This window comes from Balaenoptera ricei, chromosome 20 (genome assembly GCF_028023285.1).
Source record: "Balaenoptera ricei isolate mBalRic1 chromosome 20, mBalRic1.hap2, whole genome shotgun sequence".
NCBI classification, from domain to species: domain Eukaryota; kingdom Metazoa; phylum Chordata; class Mammalia; order Artiodactyla; family Balaenopteridae; genus Balaenoptera; species Balaenoptera ricei.
Genome location: NC_082658.1, coordinates 16,860,178 through 16,879,762, shown reverse-complemented (window position 1 = coordinate 16,879,762; position 19,585 = coordinate 16,860,178). Strand labels below are relative to the sequence as shown.

At 57.9% G+C, this 19,585-nt stretch overlaps 1 protein-coding gene across 1 annotated transcript in view; it reads left to right on the top strand.

Annotated features, from left to right (window-relative positions):
• The window catches only part of CRHR1 (corticotropin releasing hormone receptor 1), a gene marked incomplete at its 5' end in the record, with an annotated part of 33,012 nt that extends 15,646 nt beyond the window's left edge, over nucleotides 1–17,366 (top strand). Inside the window, 10 exons of the mRNA XM_059906875.1 lie at nucleotides 4,491–4,576; nucleotides 11,807–11,913; nucleotides 12,697–12,817; nucleotides 13,040–13,193; nucleotides 13,487–13,547; nucleotides 15,699–15,771; nucleotides 16,036–16,121; nucleotides 16,360–16,495; nucleotides 16,683–16,724; nucleotides 17,226–17,366. Coding sequence (XP_059762858.1) covers nucleotides 4,491–4,576; nucleotides 11,807–11,913; nucleotides 12,697–12,817; nucleotides 13,040–13,193; nucleotides 13,487–13,547; nucleotides 15,699–15,771; nucleotides 16,036–16,121; nucleotides 16,360–16,495; nucleotides 16,683–16,724; nucleotides 17,226–17,366 — 1,007 coding nt within the window. The remainder of the gene's footprint in view (nucleotides 1–4,490; nucleotides 4,577–11,806; nucleotides 11,914–12,696; nucleotides 12,818–13,039; nucleotides 13,194–13,486; nucleotides 13,548–15,698; nucleotides 15,772–16,035; nucleotides 16,122–16,359; nucleotides 16,496–16,682; nucleotides 16,725–17,225) is intronic.
• Between the last annotated feature and the right edge of the window lie 2,219 nt (nucleotides 17,367–19,585).

The following is a 19,585-nucleotide window of genomic DNA, read 5'->3' as shown; positions in this document are numbered from 1 at the left end:
TTGCCCAAGGTCAGCAGCTGGTAAGAGGTGAAGCTGGAATTCGCATCCGGGTCTGTCTGACACTTTCTTCTGCAGTTGACAAACCGGGTTAACGTTGGCATGAGCCATGAGGTAGGGCAGACATCATCAGAAAGCCCTAACTTTGCTCAGAGAGGATACCAGGCCTATCCAGAGCCCTCCAGCCACGAGATGGGGGACTCAGAGTTTTAGATCCGTAGGCAGGGGGCTTGTCCTTGCATGTAGGCCCACAGGTGGGGTGGGGGTGGGAGACGACTGACCCAGGCAGGGTTTGTTCAGATACTTGATCCCCATGTAAACACCCTGCTCCCCTAGGGCCCTGAGCCTCCACCTCCAGGCTTTGCAGCTTCTTGCTATGCCACCTGTCACCCTCAGAATTAATTTGCTCTCCCCTGTCAATGCCTCACAGCCCCTGCTTATCAAGAGAGCAACAGGTGCAGGCCAGGGGCCCTGAGCTGTCTGAGGGGAGGGTGGGGGGTTTCTTGGGTGGGCCCTTGGGGTCTGGTGGGCCTGAGCTCAGAGCCCCCCCAAGAGGTGACAGAGGGTGACCACAGACACCAATTGTGACCTTTAACACAATTTTCCTCTCTAATGGCCCTCTGGCCCCTCATCTGAGGATGGAGAAGGCTGGACGACATGGCTTCTTAAGACTCTGTCCAGCTCAGAACTCCCAAGTTCCTTCTCCTGCCCCTCTCTTTTTTTACCAGCTGGATTAATGGGGTTCGGGTTGGGGGCCACAGCCAAGGAGGGGTGGGAGGGCCCTGGGGAGGTGTTGGGACTGGGCAGGAGGCTGGAACAGCCAGACCGTGCAGCTTCGTGTGTTTGCAACCGCACCCTGGACCCCAGGAGGAGAAGAAAGCCTGGAGGAGGTGTGGGGAGAATGCAAGTAGGAGGACGGGCAGAACGACCTAAAGGAGAGTTTGTGTATCCTGCCAGCCTCTAACTTGGGCCCATTTTAGTTGGAAATGCAGGCAAAGAGGCTAAAACTGCCCAAGGTCACAAGGCTTGGAGGCAGCACTGGAACTGGGGAACCAGAGCCCGCCTGCTGTTCCCCTCACCCGGCCGGGTGCCCTGCCCTGGAGCTCCCCGGAGAAAGGCAGCATTAGGGCTGGTGATTGGTGGGGCATGGGGGGCTGCTTCCAGGAGGACCCCCCTCCCCAAGTCCCCTCACCAATGCACCAGGTCCTGTCAATTCCACCTCCAAAGTGAGTCTCATGTCTGACCCTCCCTGCCCTCCATCCCCAATGCCACTGCCCCGGTCCAGGGTACCCCAATCTCCAACCCTAGTCTCTCATCTGACCCTGTCACACCCTTGCTTGGAGTCAGCCCTTCTGTGGGTCCGCATTGCCCCCATGGTCAAGTCCCCCCTGTGGCTACAGTCCTGCCTACCTTTGCAGCCGGTCCTGGCCACTCCCCATGAACTACCCCCACTCTCGTCCCCGAAGGTGACTTGACATGCCCCGAATAAACCTTTAGTGCCTGGGCACATGTAACTCAATTGGGCAGCCCTGCCATAAGTGGAAGCCAGGAGCCTTGGGCTCTAGTCCCAGCTCCACCTGTAGCTGGTTAAGGAACCCTCTGCACTGGCTCTCCCCGGGCCTCAGTTTCTCCACCTGCAGGATGGGTGGCGGGAGGTTTGGGTGAGGTGCTCTCTCGGCCCCCTTGCTCCTCCCTCTGTGACCCCAGGAGAGGAGATGGAGGACTTGATGGTCGCTTGACGTGGGGCGGGGCTGGAAGACTGCCCTTTCCGGGTGCCCCCAGCGCCAGAATGATGAGGAACGCCCGAGTGATCAGCAGCGACTGGGAACGCAGAATTGTACCTAATCATTAGGCACCATTTAATTCATTTACCGATGAGGCGTTGCCAGGACTTCTAGGCCTTCGCCTTAATGGCCTCCCTCCCACTGCATCTGATCTTCAAAGGAATGGGAAGCATTTCCCAAAATATCCATTTTCCCATGAATCTCCGGGAGGACTGCTCAGCTCAGCAATTAAAGGCAAGGAAGCCGCATCCTCCCTGGCAACGACTCGCTGCTCGTTGGGCCTGTTTTCTTGCAGGATCACCTCCTGCAAGCCTGCTCCCTCTGGATGACCCGGCCTGGGAAGGACTCCAGGCTCCTGCCCCACCTATGGGATTCAAAGGGGAGCTTGAGCCGAGGGGATGCCTCCTGGAATCCCCGCCAGTACCCCCTATGATAGCGACAAGGGACATGTTCTGAATCTTATGGAAGGTTATAGAAATATAGCTCCAAGACAATAATAATAAAAACATAAAAATAACAGCTCACATCACATGCCAGGTAGAGCTCCAAGCACCCCGTACATGTCAGCTAGAAATGCCCCTCAACCATTGAGGTAGGAACCCTGGTTAGGATCATTCCTATCTTGCAGATAAGGAAACTGAGAAGTCGTGGGACTCATCCAGGTTCACACACGAAGCTAGTAGCAGCTGGTGCCAGGATCTGAACCCAGGCTGTCGGGGTGGAGAGCTCGTAACACTACAGTATACTGCCTCTCTTAAGGCAGCAACTCCCACCCCTGCCCTCGTGCCCCTTCCCACCAGATCTCTGACCCCAAGTCCCTTTCTTTGAAGACATTTTGGAGCAGCCTCTGGTCCCAGGCACCTTCCGTCCATGGCAGACACACTGGATTCCCCTGCTTCCGTGCGTCCCCCCAGGCGTCCCCGAAGCCCCAGCCACTGAGCCCTCAGCCCTCTGGTAGCTTATCCCTCATTTAGCAGTTAGGAGGGAATCAGCAGCATCTTCAACTCTGCCCAAGGGCTCAACTCTGCCGAGACTCAGGTCCTCTGGCAGGGAAGCTGAGCAGAGCTTTAAAAATCCATTTAGCCTCATTTCCCCGCTGGTGTGCTGTGTGAGAACAGCCTCTCAGCAGAAGGGCCGAGGGGCAGCGTTAGAGAGGAGGCCTCAGCCCGGCAGCCCTGGAGGCCAGGCCGGGGCTCCCTCTCCTGGGGAGGCAGCTGCAAACCCACCTCCCAGCCCATCCTCTCCCTCTTGTGTGGTGCTGCCAGCAGAGAGGCAGGTCCCAGGCTGGACGGCCTCTTGGGGATCATCTGGTCCAGCCCTTGCTCTTACACATGAGGAGAGGGTCCTGAGAGGCCAGCTGGCCGATGGCACTCACGCAGTGGGGGCCCCCGTTCTGCCTCTCTCGTGGCGCTCTGCCACCGCAGGGACTGGGACCCAAGCAGCTTCTGCAACCTCCTTCGGCCCTGCTGCGGGCGGGGGATGTGAGGTGAAGGTCAGTGTGAGCCATGGAAAGGCCTGCAGCAGGCGAGGGGCTCTGGTGGAAATGGCTCAAGCCTCTCCCAGCCAGTGATCCCTGGAGTCAGGACCAGAATTTACTCCGGGAAACATATTTAGAGCTACCGATGCCTGAGAGGGGTACGGGGTGAAGCAGGGTGACCTCCGCCAGCAAAGAAGCAAAGACTCCAGATTTGAATCTCCCTTGGACCCCTCCCTACTGGGTTTCAGGGCCCTGGTGTCCCCGGGGCGTGGGCAGGAAGGAGGGCGTCCCAGAGCCCTGAAGCCAGGCCTCAGTTCAGACCACAGGCAACTCCCAATCTCCTTAGAAGGTGACACGTTCTGGCTTCCAGGCTGATGACTGCTTGGACCCCCCACCCCCACCCCTTCCCGGGCCACATTCCTGCCTTTTTTCCCAAGTGCCACGTGCCAGGCTGGGAGCCAGTTGGAGCGGATCCTAATAACGAAATACTTGCTACACGAGACCCACTCCCATGACATCCCCCAGCACATCTCCCATCTCCTGCCACCTGTCATTTTCTGTCCCAAGAGACCTCCACCATGGATGTTCCCACTACGTGGCCCTCCAGCATAAGGCCTGCTCTAGGGAAATGCCACCCTGGGGACCTTCCCTAACAGCTGCCCTGTGATCCCCACCCCCGTGAGACACTGCCATGTGAGACCCCCACGGGATACCTCGCCACGGAGAGTCCCACCGTGTGAAACCTGTCATCGCGTTGTGCCACGTAAGCTGTCACCGCACTCCCGTCCACATCTTGCCCGGCCTCGTGAGTGAGAATTGACTCGTCAGAACTCACCATTCTTTTTTGCTACCATGTGAGACCCCAGAATGGGAGATTTCTCAGAAGGGTGCCCACCGTGTAATCTGCCCCACGTAAGGGCTTGCAAGGAAGCAGGAAACAGCCCAGTGAGCTGGTCAGGCCTCTGCCCATGGGCATGATTGTGTCAGCCTGGGTGGGCAGAGCCATGGCCCTGTGGGCAGGCATTGGGGTCACCACTGTATCTCTGTTGGGGGCCAGTGGGCAGAAAGAAGCAGGAAGGTGGAGGTAGTAAGAAAGCCCCTCCCCCCACAGCAAGCCGGCTCCTCTGCTGGCTCAGATGGACGGTTAGATGGACAGTCGAATGGACGGACAGATGCTCAGTTACTCTTCGGGAGAGGAGCCACGGGTCACTTTGACTCTCCTCTTTTTCCAGACAACGGCTACCGGGAGTGCCTGGCCAATGGCACCTGGGCCGCCCGCGTGAACTACTCGGAATGCCAGGAGATCCTTAGCGAGGAGGTGAGGCTCCGAGCCAGCTACCCCGTTGAGGGCGGGGCCTGGGCGCCCAGCACGGCTCTGCGCCTGGTAGCAGCCAGCCGGACGGGAGAGCCAGAGGCTGGTGTCTCTGCCCTGCAGAGAGAAGCCAACTGGGGAGCCAGAACTAGGCCAGCCCGTGAGTGGGCATCCTCAAGGGAGGGTGAGGTAGGAGGGCAGCGGGCAGGCTCTGACAGCGGTGAGTTGAGTCTCCCTTCCTCCCTCCCTTCCTTCCTTCCTTCCTTCCTCCCTCCCTCCCTCCCTCCCTCCCTCCCTCCTTCCTAGCTCACTGGGACTGGTTCTCATCCGTTTTCCACCCCACCCACCGGGTCCAGCCAGGATCATGCGTTAGAATCCGGGATGTGGGTGGGAGGAGCAATGGAGTTGGAAAAAGCCCTTGAAGAGCCTTTCAAATATTTAAATGTTTTTGAAAAAGATGTTGCTTAGACACAATACAAAATTCAAAAGGTACAAATGGGAAAACAGAAAAGTCTCCCTCCCAGCCCTGTCCCAGCCACTGGGCTCCCCGCATCAGAGGTAACCATTTTGCCAGTTTCTTAAGAGTTCTTCCAGAGACAGTCTCTGCATAGGCAAGCAATTATGTATATATATTCTTTTTTGTTTTTCACCCAAATGTTGCGTATTATACACTTCGTTCGACACCTTGCTTTTTTCATATAATCATCCACCTTGGCGATTGTTCTGTATCAGTACGTAAAGAGCATCTTCATTCTTTTTTTTTTACATTTGCATAATATCACATTGTACAGATGTTCCATAGCTTAGTTAACCAATCTTTATTCTCATCTTTGCTTATGACAATGAATAATCTTTTAAGGGTGCAATAACTCTTTTAAGGGTGATGTTTGGCAGACACACGGGCATATCTGTTGTTCTGTGTTGCTGCTACCTCCGTCCCCCTTGTCCCCTCCCCTACATCTCCACCCACCCCTTTGGTGGGTGCTGAGGAAGGTGGGGGTCACGGAGCAGGAAGAAGGAGTGAGCAGAAAGGAAAGGGCAGATGGGAGATGCCCCAAGTTGTCCAAGGGCCCCAGGCTGCTGGGGCGTGGGAGAGAGGGGCTGGTCTAGGCAGTTCCAAGAATTCCAGTGCCTAAAAGATCTAAACTGGAAGGGACCTTGGGGACCCTCCATCCCATCTTGATCTGCCTGGTGATAAGAATCATCCCGAGCACTTCTTCAAATGCAGGGCTACACCCAACATCCGATAAACCAAACTCTCCAAGGACAACCTGGGAATCTGTATTTTTAACAAGTGCAGGGGGGAGCGTGTGGGGGGGTGATGGGGAAAAAGTGAGAAACTCTCATCTAGGGTAACCCGTTCACCTTACAGCGAGGGAGACTGAGGCCCAGAAAGGGGGAGTGACTCACACAAGGTTACACAGCCAGCGTGAGTCGGAGCCTGGACCCCGGGGCTTTGGAGGTGGTTCCCTTTGCCCAGAACCAGGTACTCGGTGTGCAGTGAGGTTGATGGTGGGAGAACAGCTTTCCCCACATAGCACTCCTCCCCCTCCCCGCCCCCCCCCCCCCCCCCCCCGCGCATGCCTTGGTTAGCCGCTCCCCCAGGCTGCCTGGCCTCACATCACTGAGATACTGGGGCTCTGCTGTCTCCTTGTAGAAGCTGCAAAGGTAGGGCAGTGCTTAGCCCAAAAGAATGACACGCTCTTTAGTAGTGCTGCTTTGGCAGACGAAAGAGTTACTTGGGATGCAGGGCGAGAGGCTTCCTGGCATCTAATGTCACACAGGCCAGGCCGTATGGTCCACCCCAGGCCGGGTGGGTTGGCCCAGCTCCCCAGTGACCTGACCTGAGCAAAGACAGCCCCCAGGTTGCTAAGCATTCACATGGCGAGCCGACCCCAGAAGTCCAGGGTTGGGGATGAAGGCACCCACCTGGACTAGGGGAGGAAAGTAAGGTTCCCATGTTAGGAAACATAGTCGAACCAGAAGAGATGGGCTCGGGTGGGGCTCGGGTGGGCAAGAAGACCACTCAGCGGAGTGGGGGACTCCTTACCCAGCACACAGTGGAGGAGGCAGGAGGATGGGAAAGGCAGGTCAGTGTTGTCTGCGGCTCTTAGGACCGCAGTTCACGCCCGGAGAGGGACGGTGTCGGGGAGCACAGGGGAGCACAGCTAAGGCGAGAAGCCCGCAGCGCCTCCGTCACGCCCCACCCTGCGCTCTGATCGTCCTGCTGGGTCTGCAGGGCCTGAGGCTGACCACGTGTCTCCAAGTGAGGTCAGGTCGCCAGCCTCCTGCCTTAGGACAGACACCCCTCCCCCACCCCAGAGCAGCGGGCGTCTGTCCCCCTCTTGGACATCAGCAAGCTGGAGACGCCACAGCTGCCTTCAATCTCCCTCCCTGCACTGAAGCCTCCTGAATGTCAGAGGACACTCACGGTCCCCCAAATCTCTCCTGCTCTAATTTAAGCCCCTTCCTTCTAGTTGGCTGATGGGGGACACTCAGCAGCCCCCCTTGCCCCCAACACCCTTCAAAGAATCAGGGGCAGAGGTGCCTTCTCCACTCTGCAGCTCCCACCCCTTCTGCCTGGACTGGGGTCTCTCCCTCTCTCCACCAGCAGGCTGGGGGGAGAAGGAGGATTAGGGGGCACCAGCTTCTCATCAGGCCCCTCTTAGACAGTATAACAGGAACAGCACCGGCTTTGGAGGCAGAAGCTTTGAGGTTTGGATTCTGGTTCCAGCACATGTGCTGTGTGACCCTGGGCAGGTAACTCAGCCTCACGAAGTCTCAGGTTCCTCGTCTGTAAAAGGCCGGAGAGCAGCTCAGTCGGCCTCCTGGGGGCGGGAGGGCGGTGTCCGCCTGCGGCTTGGCCTGTAGAGGGCGCTCCATCTATCCACCACCCCTCGGCCTCTCATCACCTGAGCTCAGGGGAAGCTGTTGTGTTCACCGTGAGGGGGGATGGTTGGGGGGGGTCACCAACCATCGGGCACCCCTGATGGGGTCACGGGCACCGCCGTTCGTCTGGTTGCAGGGCTCACCCCAACCCAGGCTGCCCCGCCCACCCTTTCCCCGGCAGCCCCCGCTGGCCCCTTTGCCTAGCACTCTGGGTAATCAGTTAATTTAATTAGTGAAAATGCCATCCCCTTCTGCCAGCCCCCAGCCTCGCCAGACCCCTCCCCATTCCCAAGACTCCCCGTCCCCTCCTGGAGCTACTGTGAAAGAGGAAGAGGAAAGTCGCCAATTAACCGAGCAGCCGATTTCTCAGCTCTGGGCCCGGACTCAGCGCTAATTAAGCATCAGCGCCCCAGGAACTGAAGATAATGGATTCGCAGAACCACTGCCTGTGAAATGAGACTTGTGAGGGCGCCCAGAGGCCAGGCCAGGGAGGAGACCTGCCCACAGCCATCACCAGCAGGGGACAGGCCCCCAGCCGGGGAGCTTGCTTCATGCATGGCCCAGCCCCTGCACTGACCCCCCAGCACCAGCCTGCACCCTCCCCCCACACACACTTGTCTCCCTCCACTGCAGAGACACCCCAAACTGCCCCAGACAGCTCTCCCGTCCCCCCACCGCTCCCTTGACGCTTGCACACACTCTGCGTCCCTCCCCTACACTCTGCTGAGCACAGGGAGCCCTGGCCCCCGGCACATCCTGGCAGGGCACACACTCTGATGGGACATAAAAGGGGCTCTGGGGGTGTAGGCTCGTGGGCCGGCGTTCACTGCTCACAGAGGGGGTTGGTTCGACCAGGGCTTCTGGAATGCTTAGGAATCATCTGGACTTCTTGCTAAAATGAAGATTCTGACTCAGTGGATCTGGGGTGGGGCTTAAGGTTCTGCATTTCTCAAGATTCCTGCAAGCTCCTAGGTGATGCTGACGTTGCTGGTCTGGGGACCACACCTTGGGGAGCAAGGGGCTGGAGTGCCCAGGGTGGGGTGAGGGAGTAGCTCAGGAAACCCAGGTGGAGAGGGAGAGCCTCCAAATGGGGTGGATGGGGGTGGGAGAGAGGCTGGGGCAGTGGGGACCAGGTGGGGAGAACCCATCATGCCATCCTGAAAAGGCATCAGGACAGGTCTGACACTGCCACCACTTGGGACCAGGTGTGCCTTGCAGAGAGTCTGGTCAGAATTACTTATTGGATTCTGGTCGTGAGGGTGCAGAGGGGTGGCTTCTGCCCAGTGCCACACTGTGCCACCCTCTTCAGGGTACTTACCTGCCAGTCTCTGGTCTCCAGACTGGGCAAGGACAGAGTGCTGGTCAGGTCCCCAGGGACTGGCTGTGTCCATGTGTCCTTCAGGCATCCCAGCTGCTTCTGCAGTTAACGATGGCTTTCTCTCAGGAGGTCACTGACTGTCTCTCAGGGTGTCATCAGCATCTCTTGGAGTGTCACTGGGTGTCTCTTAGGATGTTGCTGGCTATTCTCTCCAGGTGTCATTGAACACCCCTCAGGGTATCACTGACCACCTCTTGGGGGTGACTGGCCATCTCTCCTGGTGATGCCGGTCATCTCTCGGGGTGACACTGCCATCTCTCCAGCAGTCTTCTCGGGCTCTCGCTGCACCATAACCCCCCAGCTGCCTTGCTGTTTCTCAGTTTGCATCAGGCTGATATGGCAGGTGAGAAGCAGAGCTGAGAGCCAGCCTGGGCCCTCCAGCTCGAGGAGTCAGGCAAAGGTGGTCCCCTGCGTGGTTTGGCCCAATTCTCCCCTTTCAGCCTCAGTGGAGGAAAGCCCTCATGAGCCCCCAACCTCCCCGTAGAAGCTCCCTGAGAATTCTGGGCCCAGGACGAAGAGAGCGCTTCTGTTTTCAGTCCCTGCTTATCCCCCCAAGAAATGCACCGCGGGGACAGAGGAAGGAGGGTCTTTAAGGCCACGCAGACCTGGATGCCGATGCTGGGCCGATTATGCAGCCCCTTCAACTGGAGAAACGGGGACAGAAGGACAGTCTCAGAGGGCAGTTGTGAGAAAGAAAAGCAGTGACGTCTGTAAAGCCCCTGGCGCAGTGCCCAGCATACAGTCGGTGCTTAATAAATGACTCATGCCACCCCAAACCAGAGGACCCCGGCTCGGCCTGCTGTGGGGGGCAGTGAAGGGGCTCCCTGCACACTCTGCTCATCTTGCCCACCTGGGCCTGTGCATGAAGCTGGGGCATCACACCGTTCTGGGCTCCACAGTCTCTGCCATTACCCAGGGGCTTCGCAGCATGGATCTGTGGAAAATTTAATAAGAGGAAATTAAATATCAGTTCCAGACAGGCTGAATGTGTGCATATCTGCTGGGGTCTCTGGTCTTGGCATCTACCGCCAGGCACTCAGAGATGCTACCCCGCCGCCCCCCGCGTTTATACGATGGCAGTGAATACCCTCTGCCCCTCCCGCCCTCTCTCCCCACTGCCATTTACACCTCGCTGGGTCTCAGCACTTCAGAGCCTGAGCTGCTAATGTGATTTCCTGTCATGTTCCTGAAAGCTTCTTCCAGGAAAACCAGCCCCTAGAACAGAGCTGCCTGGGCCTTCCGGGCCTCAGAGCTGCTTCAGTGAGGATGCCCCTTCAGAAGGGGGAGAGCAGGGGCTGGGGAGAGCAGGGGAGGGAGGGCTTCACCCCTTCTCAGATGCCTGTTAGGTGTCCTGCTTCAGAGGTACACCCCTTGTCCTTGGGTGGGTGAGTTTAGGCCTCAGTTTCCTCATCTGGAAGATGGGTAGGGCTGGACTTGATCCCTTGGGACCAGTTCTGATGCCCGTGGATTCTGTAATTCCGACAGGAGGGTCCACAGAGAGCCAGGAGCTCTGGTGGCTCTGAAAGGGTGCACAAGTCTCCTGCGAGCTTGTCTTTTTCTCAATAGTTGCCAGTTTCCGGGCATCATCATGCCCATGCCCCACCCCAGAATTTGGAAAGGGTGAGGGAGGGAGGGGTTACCAGGGACCCTCCCCTCGCAAAAGCCAGTGCCTTTCCAACATCCATTTTTCCTTCCTGCACTTGACACACAGTTCCCGGCGCTCCACCGTGTGCCACACTCTGGCTCTTTAGCTCCTGCCCTCTTGGGACCTACAAAAGGGTGAAGGGGGCCTTTGCTCTCGCGGGGTCAAGAGTCTGCAGAGAGCTGGGCCCTGGAGACCCCAGTCCACCATCATGGGGTGGGGACCCGTCTTCTGCCTCAGCACCTTGTCAATCTGCACATGAAGGTGAGAGGCGGTTTGAAGCTGAGTGACCTTGAACGAGTCCGTGTACTTTTGGGCCTGTTTTTATGCAAAATAAGGTACACACCCCCTACTGGCTCTTCCCCCAGTGTTGCCTTGAGGGTTTGAGAAGATAACAGATATGAAAATACTCTGTAGGGAATTCCCTGGCGGTCCAGTGGTTAGGACTCCGAGCTTTCATCACTACCGAGGGCCCGGGTTCAATCCCTGGTTGAGGAACTAAGATCCTGCAAGCCGCACAGCGCTGCCAAAAAGAAAAAAAAAAGAAAGAAAATACTCTGTAAATGGGAGGGCTTCCACACTCATGGAGCGAACTTTGATTGGAAAGGGGCCTGCCGCGTTTCCCAGCTTGCATCAGTGTATGAAATGAATTAAGTAATAACATTTGGGAACTTTGTTTTAGTCCTGGGAGAGGACCCCATTGACTTCAAGCAGACCCCCTGGGCCAGGGGTGGGACCCGGGAAGCAAGTTACAGAGCCTAGAGAGGTTTTTTTATGGTTTCTAATGATTCTGTGGATGCTAATACAGAGCAACTGCCCTTTCCCCTCCTCGCTGATAGGAGCGGGCCTCAGCTGCAGCGGGAGGGATTTAGGGGTGATGGAGAAGATGGTGGCTCAACTCAGAAACGGGAGGAGGAGAGAAGTCCTTGAGGGTTGGTCTGCACCCACAAGGGCCTCCTGGTGTGGGGACTGAACGGAAACGTGAACATGAGAGAACATCCGTGAGCCGTGCATGCGTGTTTGTGCACACGGAATGGGGAACCCGATGTGACATGGAGATTCAAGTTAACTGATATTTTTCCCACAGCACGGAGCAGTGCACAGAGCATGGGATTGGGGGACAGACAGACAGACATAGACTCAAACTGGACAGCACTGCTCTAGGGCAACACCTCACACATAGCAGGGGCTCAGGAAGGGATAACTATTGTTATCATGGCCCACTTTGTCCCAGGCACCTGTATGGGTGGGCTGTCCTGGCACATCCAGTGGGCACAGGGGCGCAGCTGTGAAGGAGCCTCACCTCTGCCCCTCTCTCCTGCCTCAGAAGAAGAGCAAGGTACACTACCATGTTGCCGTCATCATCAACTACCTGGGCCACTGCATCTCCCTGGTAGCCCTCCTGGTGGCCTTTGTCCTCTTTCTGCGGCTCAGGTGAGGAGGCCCTGGCACTGTCCCCCCGCCACACCCCCCAGGCCCCGAGCAGGGGGGAGAAGTAAGATACAGGAGGCAGTAGTGGGCTGGGGGAGTCCTGCTCCCTCACCTCAGTGGGAGCAGGTGACAGATACAGATGTCCCAGGTCTCTTGGAACCTCTGGCAGGGTCACTTCTGCAACCCTGCCCAGTGACTGCAGAGGGGAGGGGGATGGCCAAAGCCCAGGCTCACCTGTGTCACCCACACCCAGGCCGGGCTGCACCCATTTGGGAGACCAGGAAGGTGGAGCCCACTCTGGGTTTGAAGCTGCCTGGGCCCAGCACAACTGCCAAGGATGCAGGTGGCAGTGCCAGCCAGGTCTGTGCCAGGAATGGGGGCTGACAGCAGGGGCTGAGCATCAGGGCTGAAAGCTGGGAGGGAGGCATATTGCTGGAGGCCTTTTATGTTTTCTGAGCCTCAAACTTGGAGCTACAGGGAGGGAAGGGTGCTCATGGGAGAAGGGGCATCTCTAGTAGCCAAGCAGTCCCTGGTCCCTGCAGCACTGGCCATGTGGCAGGCTCTGCCCTGGAGCTTAGGTCTGGGTGGGCCACAATTAGGAAGGGACCCGTGGGACATCAGGAGAGCCACTGCTGCCACCTCCCAGTGTGACTTAGTCAGCCCGCCCTGCTCGGAGCCCCGGTTTCCCCATTCATACATCCGGGCTGGAGTGATGCTGGTGACCTATCCCTCATCTTCTCTCTCCTCCTCTTCCTCCTGTCACCCCCCCTCCCCTGCTGCCCACAGGAGCATCCGGTGCCTGAGAAACATCATCCACTGGAACCTCATCTCGGCCTTCATCCTGCGGAACGCCACGTGGTTCGTGGTCCAGCTCACCATGAGCCCGGAAGTCCACCAGAGCAATGTGGTGTGTCCTGGAGGGGCAGGCCCAGGGTCAGAGGAAGGGTCTGGGTGGGGCTGCCTTTGCAGAGGAGGGACCGGAGCCGGGCCTTGGGGCCCATAGCACAGGAGTGGATGCTGGGGGGGTGCCCCGTCCTGCCGGGAGGAGGCCCCGGGCCTGGGGTGGCCCGCTGCTTCCTCCCATCCCCCCTCCCTGGTTAATCATCGCCTCTGATGGGGTGGGCGGCAGGGCTGGTGCAGGTTGGTGACAGCCGCCTACAACTACTTCCACGTGACCAACTTCTTCTGGATGTTTGGCGAGGGCTGCTACCTGCACACAGCCATCGTGCTGACATACTCCACCGACCGGCTGCGCAAGTGGATGTTTATCTGCATCGGCTGGGGTGAGCGGGCCAGCCCCCTGCCCTGACCCGCCATCCTCTCCCCACCCAGACTCAGACCGGCTGGCTGGGGGCCTGAGACTGAGGCCAGGTTAGGGTGGTGGGGTGTGCACACAGCCCTCTGCCCCTACTTGGGGGGCAGGGACGAGGGGAACATCTTAAAGGAGGCATGATAGGCCAGTGAGTACCTGGGGAGGCCCTGCCCGCCTCTAGGCCCTGGGCTGCACTGGGGTCTTCCAGGCCTGCATCCCCCAGACTCCACCAACAGGTCCTGTGACAGCCGGTCTCTCCCCCAGGTGTGCCTTTCCCCATCATCGTGGCCTGGGCCATTGGGAAGCTGTACTACGACAATGAGAAGTAAGTCACCTCCTCTTCACTGCCCTCAGGGCCCCCTGAGCCCCGAGATCCAGGCTTCCAGCCCCGCTCTGCCTGATGCTCCTCAGGGACCTTCAGCCATGTCACCTTCCCTGTCAGGGCCACAATTTCTCCATCCACATAGGGAGAGTGCTGGGGGTCAGATTCAAACTGAGTCTCCCTAACAGTGTTCTGCCTGAGGTGGGGCTGGATAGGCAGGTCCAGGCTCTTTTATCTGTCTTGGGCTTTCACCACAGGCAGAACAGCCTAAAGGTTACTGGCAGTCCCTGGAGCCCAACGACCCAGGTTCTGAATTGTGGCTCCCATCATTAAGTAGCTTTATGACCTTGGGCTAGTTACTGCAGTGTGCCTCAGTTTCCTCATCTGTAAAATGGGCATCCTCATAATAGTGCCTCCCTCAAAGTGTTGTTGTGGGGATGACATGAGTTAATATATGTTAAGCATTTAGAATAGGGTCTGGCACATAGTAAATGTCATATAAATGTTTTCTATTAATAAAGACTTGTTGTAACAAACGATTCCACTGATTTAATAGGAACTGATCCAGACAATCTCAGAGACTCCTTCCAGCTCTAAAGTCCTGAGGGGCTGTACTTAAATGGAAGTAGGTGTTCCCAATCACCCCTGAAAACTGCATTTCCACTGCAGTGCTTCTCAGCCTTGGCTTGTGTTAGAATCACGCAGGAAGCTTTAAAAAGTACCGATGCCCAGGTTTGACCTCCAGAGAGTTGGATGTTATTGGTCTGGAGTGTGGCCTGGGCACCAGGAGTTTTTAAACCTGCCCAGGTGATTCTAATAGGAAGCTAAGATTGAGAACCACTGAAAAAGAGAGGCAGAAAAAGTGGACACAGATGGCCAGTGGAGGTGCCAGGATCTTCTTTGCCAAAGTGTTCTCAGGAACCCACTGTCTGACTGGGGTTCCAGGCGGCCTCCATCACCATGGCTATTCCTCTCCACCCATGACAAGGAGCCTGGAAAATTATATTCACATTTAGGAAGGATCAAGGTGATCCCTCCTGACTCCAGCCCAGCCTGGCTGGCTCTCTCTGCATTTGCACAGCCGGTGGTGTGGGGGCCTGAACTGGGAGTGGGGGGCAGCTGACAGGCAGGACTGGGGGCTTGGCAGTGATTCCAAAATGGTGGCCTGGGTCTCAGAACAGGAGCATTGTAAATCCTGGGCGATGGAGCCTGTGCCTGCAGATGTGAAGGTGAGTACAGGGAAGGAAGAACAGGTTTCAAAAAGCTGCCCAGTGTGTGTGTCTGGGCGCATCTTGGAGCAAAAAGGATGGCTTTGCGCAGAGGAAAGTTGGTCTGAGCGTCTCTGGAGCTCCACCTTGTGGTAAGATTCTGACACTGCAGCAGAAGGGATCCAGGTATGAGACCTGAGAGAGACCTTGCAGGCTCTGGGGCCAAGGACTGGACCTGGCCCCAGGACAGCTTGCGTTTGGTCTGCACAGTGTTTTTTGAAAACTTGAATTGCTTCCAAACTTTGAAAAAGTCAAGAGGTTTCACGTAAAAAATCTCAGTTTATTGTTTATGGAAGCATCCTGAGATCTAGGTACTGCAGATCTGCATGCCCGAGGGTCCATCATCTCTGCACAAGGACATGGGACTTCCTATGTGCCTCATCCCAACCCACTCCCAAGACCTCCCTAGGTCTTGCTGGAGGGAAACTCAAGAAAATGAAAAGCAATTCTGTCTCTCACGACAGGTGGAACCTGTAGAGTCTCTGCCTCTAGGTCGTTCAGGCTGCCATTAAACAAATTCAGAGATTGTTAGCTACTGAGCGTCACTGCATGACATGTACAGGATAAGGCCCCCCTCGTGGGCGTGCACCAGAGACACAGTGGGAACTGAGGGGAGCAGTGTGTGTTGGACCCATGCCTGTTCTATTCAGTGGTCTTTTCCCCAATCCCCCTCCCTGCCACAGTGCCTGCTTCCAGCTTTACATCTCAAAGGATGCTATCCATTCTGCAGATGGGAAGCTATCTTGACCTTCTGCCAGGGTTGGAATTGGGCCACCCAGATCCTGGCTTTTGGCTCCAGTCCTGGCCTGGCCAAGCACTGTTCCTCCCTCATGCCACTGAACTGGACCCAGGTGACCCTCCTCCTCTTACCTCTGTGGCCTTCTAGGTGCTGGTTTGGCAAAAGGCCTGGGGTGTACACTGACTACATCTACCAGGGCCCCATGATCTTGGTCTTGCTGGTAAGAACTTGGGTAGGGGGACAGGAGAGAGGGGCTCAGTGGGGAGGGGTAAGCAGGGCTTACAGTGGACTAAAAGGATCCCTCTGCCTAGAGGTGGCGGGCAGGGGGCCAGGAATATGTAAGGGCTCATGAAGATGGAGGGAGAGCAGCAGGGGGGCGGAGGCCAGACCTGGGACAGCTGAGTCCCTGCCCTGTCCCCCACCTTCCCTCCAGCCTCTTGCACGCACCCATGCCCAGGCCATCGCACCATGTGTCAAATTACAGATCAATTTCATCTTCCTTTTCAACATCGTCCGCATCCTCATGACCAAACTCCGGGCATCCACCACGTCTGAGACCATTCAGTACAGGTAACCAGACCTGCCTCCCCCACCCATGGGGCGCTTCAGAGATCCCAGCCTCTGACCCAGGGTATCCCCCCAGGCCTGAGAGTCCCTCCTGAAACCCCAGCTCCCCTTGTCTCAGACATTCCGGGGGTCTGCTACAGCCCTCCCCCAGACCCGGTCCTTCTCACCAAGCCAGAGGCCCCAGCCCCCTTCCTGGGTGGGCTGTGACTCTGGGCCTCCCCCCCTACCTGCCCCACCCCAGGAAGGCTGTGAAGGCCACTCTGGTGCTTCTCCCCCTCCTGGGCATCACGTACATGCTGTTCTTCGTGAACCCCGGGGAGGACGAAGTCTCCCGGGTCGTCTTCATCTACTTCAACTCCTTCCTGGAATCCTTCCAGGTACAGCCGTCCCCCACCCCAACCCCTCGCTCCAGCCCTGACTGTCCCCTGCACCTCTTCGGGTGGGGATTCTTCCAGGCAGGGGCCTGGAGGAGTGGGAGGCTGGGGACAGAAACGGGTCAGCTCCGAAGCTGGATGGGGCCGCACCTGCCCCCGTCCCTTGACCCACCTTCTCCCTCCATGCCAGGGTTTCTTCGTGTCTGTGTTCTACTGCTTCCTCAACAGCGAGGTAAGGACCTGGGGCCCCAGGACTCGGGACGGCAGGAGGCCTGCCGGGACCAGAGACTGTCTGTAGCCTCCTCCTGCCCGAGGTGGCAAGCCCACTTCTTTGCTCTCATAGGCAGTAGATGTGGGAGCCAGAAGCCGGGACTCCAGTCTCATCAATGAGTCTGTGAAATGGGCTGTTGAAAACCAGGAAACTGAGCCCTGGGACAAGGGGTGTATGTAGGTTGAGGGCAGGAGATGTGTATGGGTTGAGGGTAGAGATTCTTCATGGCAAAGGCCATATGGCACCTTTGGGTGGATTTGAGAAAGGTACCCCTTGCTCAGAACGCTTGAGAAAATTGTCCTAACAAATATGCAAATCAGCAATGTTGATGATTGTTGCCACCTCCGACGTGGCCCCCTGTGCACAGCTCCCCTGTATAGCTGCTTGTGGAAGCCCTGGGGGAGGGAGGGGGGGGGTCCTGAAACCCGGGCTCAGACCTTATGCTCTGCTCTGTGCCCACAGGTCCGCTCTGCCATCCGGAAGAGGTGGCACCGATGGCAGGACAAGCACTCGATCCGCGCCCGCGTGGCCCGCGCCATGTCCATCCCCACCTCCCCCACCCGTGTCAGCTTTCACAGCATCAAACAGTCCACAGCAATCTGAGCTGGAGGGCCATGGGGCAGCCCCCAAGATCCATGGCTGGGGAGATGGTCACCAGGCTCAGCTGGCCGCCCTGTCTGTGGAGGGGACCAGCTCTCTCCCACACCCTGTACCCCCAGGAGTAGCTGGCACTGAGAGCCCAGGAGGCCCCTCCCGCACCCCCAGTTGAGCAGGAGTTCCAGGCCTCTGAGAGCAGTCTGGGCCACGGGATGAATGGAAGATACCCTATAGGCCTGCGCTGGGCCCAGGGCCTCTGGCTCCCCTTTGCCCCAAGAATGGAACAGAAATGGAGTGGAGATGGAGAGCAGGGAATCCAAAGGAGCATGTGGGTCCCCCCAAGAGGTGTTTTTTCCCAGAGCACAAGATGGCAGCCCACTGGAGACCCCGGGATGTCCTCAGCGACTGTGGGGGGCCATCCGCTCCTCCAGGGGCATCATGGGAAACTCTTGTGACAGCATTCCAGCCACCGTGATGGTGCCCCCAGGCCTCAGCAATGCTGTCCAGCACCCCTGGGAACCAAGGCCATGTTGTCCGAAGCCCTGCAGACATCGTTAGAAATCAGGTGGCATCATCAGACATCAGGCCACATCACCGAGATCCTCCCAAGCCACCAGAAATTCATGTGACCCTGTGGCACTGCCACCAGAAATGCCCTGCCTCGCTGCCTTGCGCCCTTGGACCTTTACTACCCCACAGCCCACATGGGTTCCCCCTCCTTAACCTCCTGCCCCAGGTGTCTCTCCCTTCGTGAGATGATGGGGAGGTGGGAGGGTGACAGAGTGTCCTGGAGCCAAAGCCAGTGTGTGCCCCAGCCAAAGCCAGCCTCCCTTTGCGGGGCAGAGAATATTTGGGACCACCCAGCCTGCTGTTTTCAGTGACCTGGCCTCTGGGGCAAACCCTCTGCTGGTCAAAGGGACCCTGTGGCCCTTGGATGACCTCATTGGGCAGCATCATTAGCTAAGCAAAGATAGAAGAGGGTGGGGCACTCGGCCCCCCTCTGCCCCGAGTTCCCCAGAGCAGGACCAGTGGCTCTTGGAGCAACCAGCCAGCTGACCGCTTACACCCCTGGTAAGGACCCAGCCACATCCAGAGATGCTGGACAGCCAGAGCAGGGCTTTGGGGGGGTGGGGCCGGGAGATGGGGGTGGCTAGTGTAAATAATAATATTTATCTTTCAGCCAGCACTTGTGAAGCCTGGTATGTGCTAGGGCTGGGTAGGGAAGGCACCACAAAGAAATGGAGGCCACCTTCAGCCTTTAGGGCCACCGTGCGGTTGGGGAGCCAATGGCACTCAGACACACGCCCATGATGGGGCGCTAGGGGAGCCCCTGAGGTCCAGGAGAGGACTTAGGAGAAGGGCACGGGCCTGCGGGGACCAGGTAAGGGCAGCTTTTGTAAGGGGGCGAGTTGTAGGGAGAAGGTGTAGGACACCACGGGCCGGGCACAGCTTGAGCACAGGTGAGTCAGCGGGACCAGGCCGAAGTGTGTCCCAGCCCCAGGGGAGGAGATAAGCTGGGAACAGGAAGGAATTAGGAAGCAGGGGAGGCCGAACAGGCTTGAATGCTGTCTTAGCACGGAAACCTCAGCGGCGTACCAAGAGACAAGGCTTCGAGAACCAACTCCAGGGTGGGGCGCACACGCCCACCACCGTGGGCGGCTGCAGCCAGTCCTGCTGTGGAAACTGGGAGGGCCGGGTGGGACCCACACCTGCGTCGTCCCACCCGAGGGGCGAGGGATGTGTACCCACCAGCTCCTGGGGGACAGTAATTCCCTGCACCTCCTGCGGAGGCTGGGAGAGTGCCGGGCACAACGTGGGCCACGTCCTCGGGGCAGGAGGTGGTTGGGACACAGACGCTCCACCCAACACACTCAGGCCCGGGCCTTGCCTCTGAGTCTCTGACCCGGAAGGAGGGTCACACAGGGGTGTGTGTGTATGCACGAGTGCATGGGCACACAGGTGCGTGTGCTATCAGGACACCAGGACAGACAGATGACCGCGGTGCTGGGAGCCCCGAAGCTTCTGCTGGGGGAGGGGAGGTCCAGTGGGTGAGGATCTGGCTGCCCCCCGAGGGAGGAGCTGGGGGTGTCCCTGAAGACCATGTGGGGTACCCTGCTCTGCTAACTCCCCAAGCGCTGTCCCCTAAAGGTGGGAGATGGGGGGACCAGCTGAGCAGAGGAAGCCATGAGGAGAGGACCAGGGGCACCAAGACGGAGATATGCTGA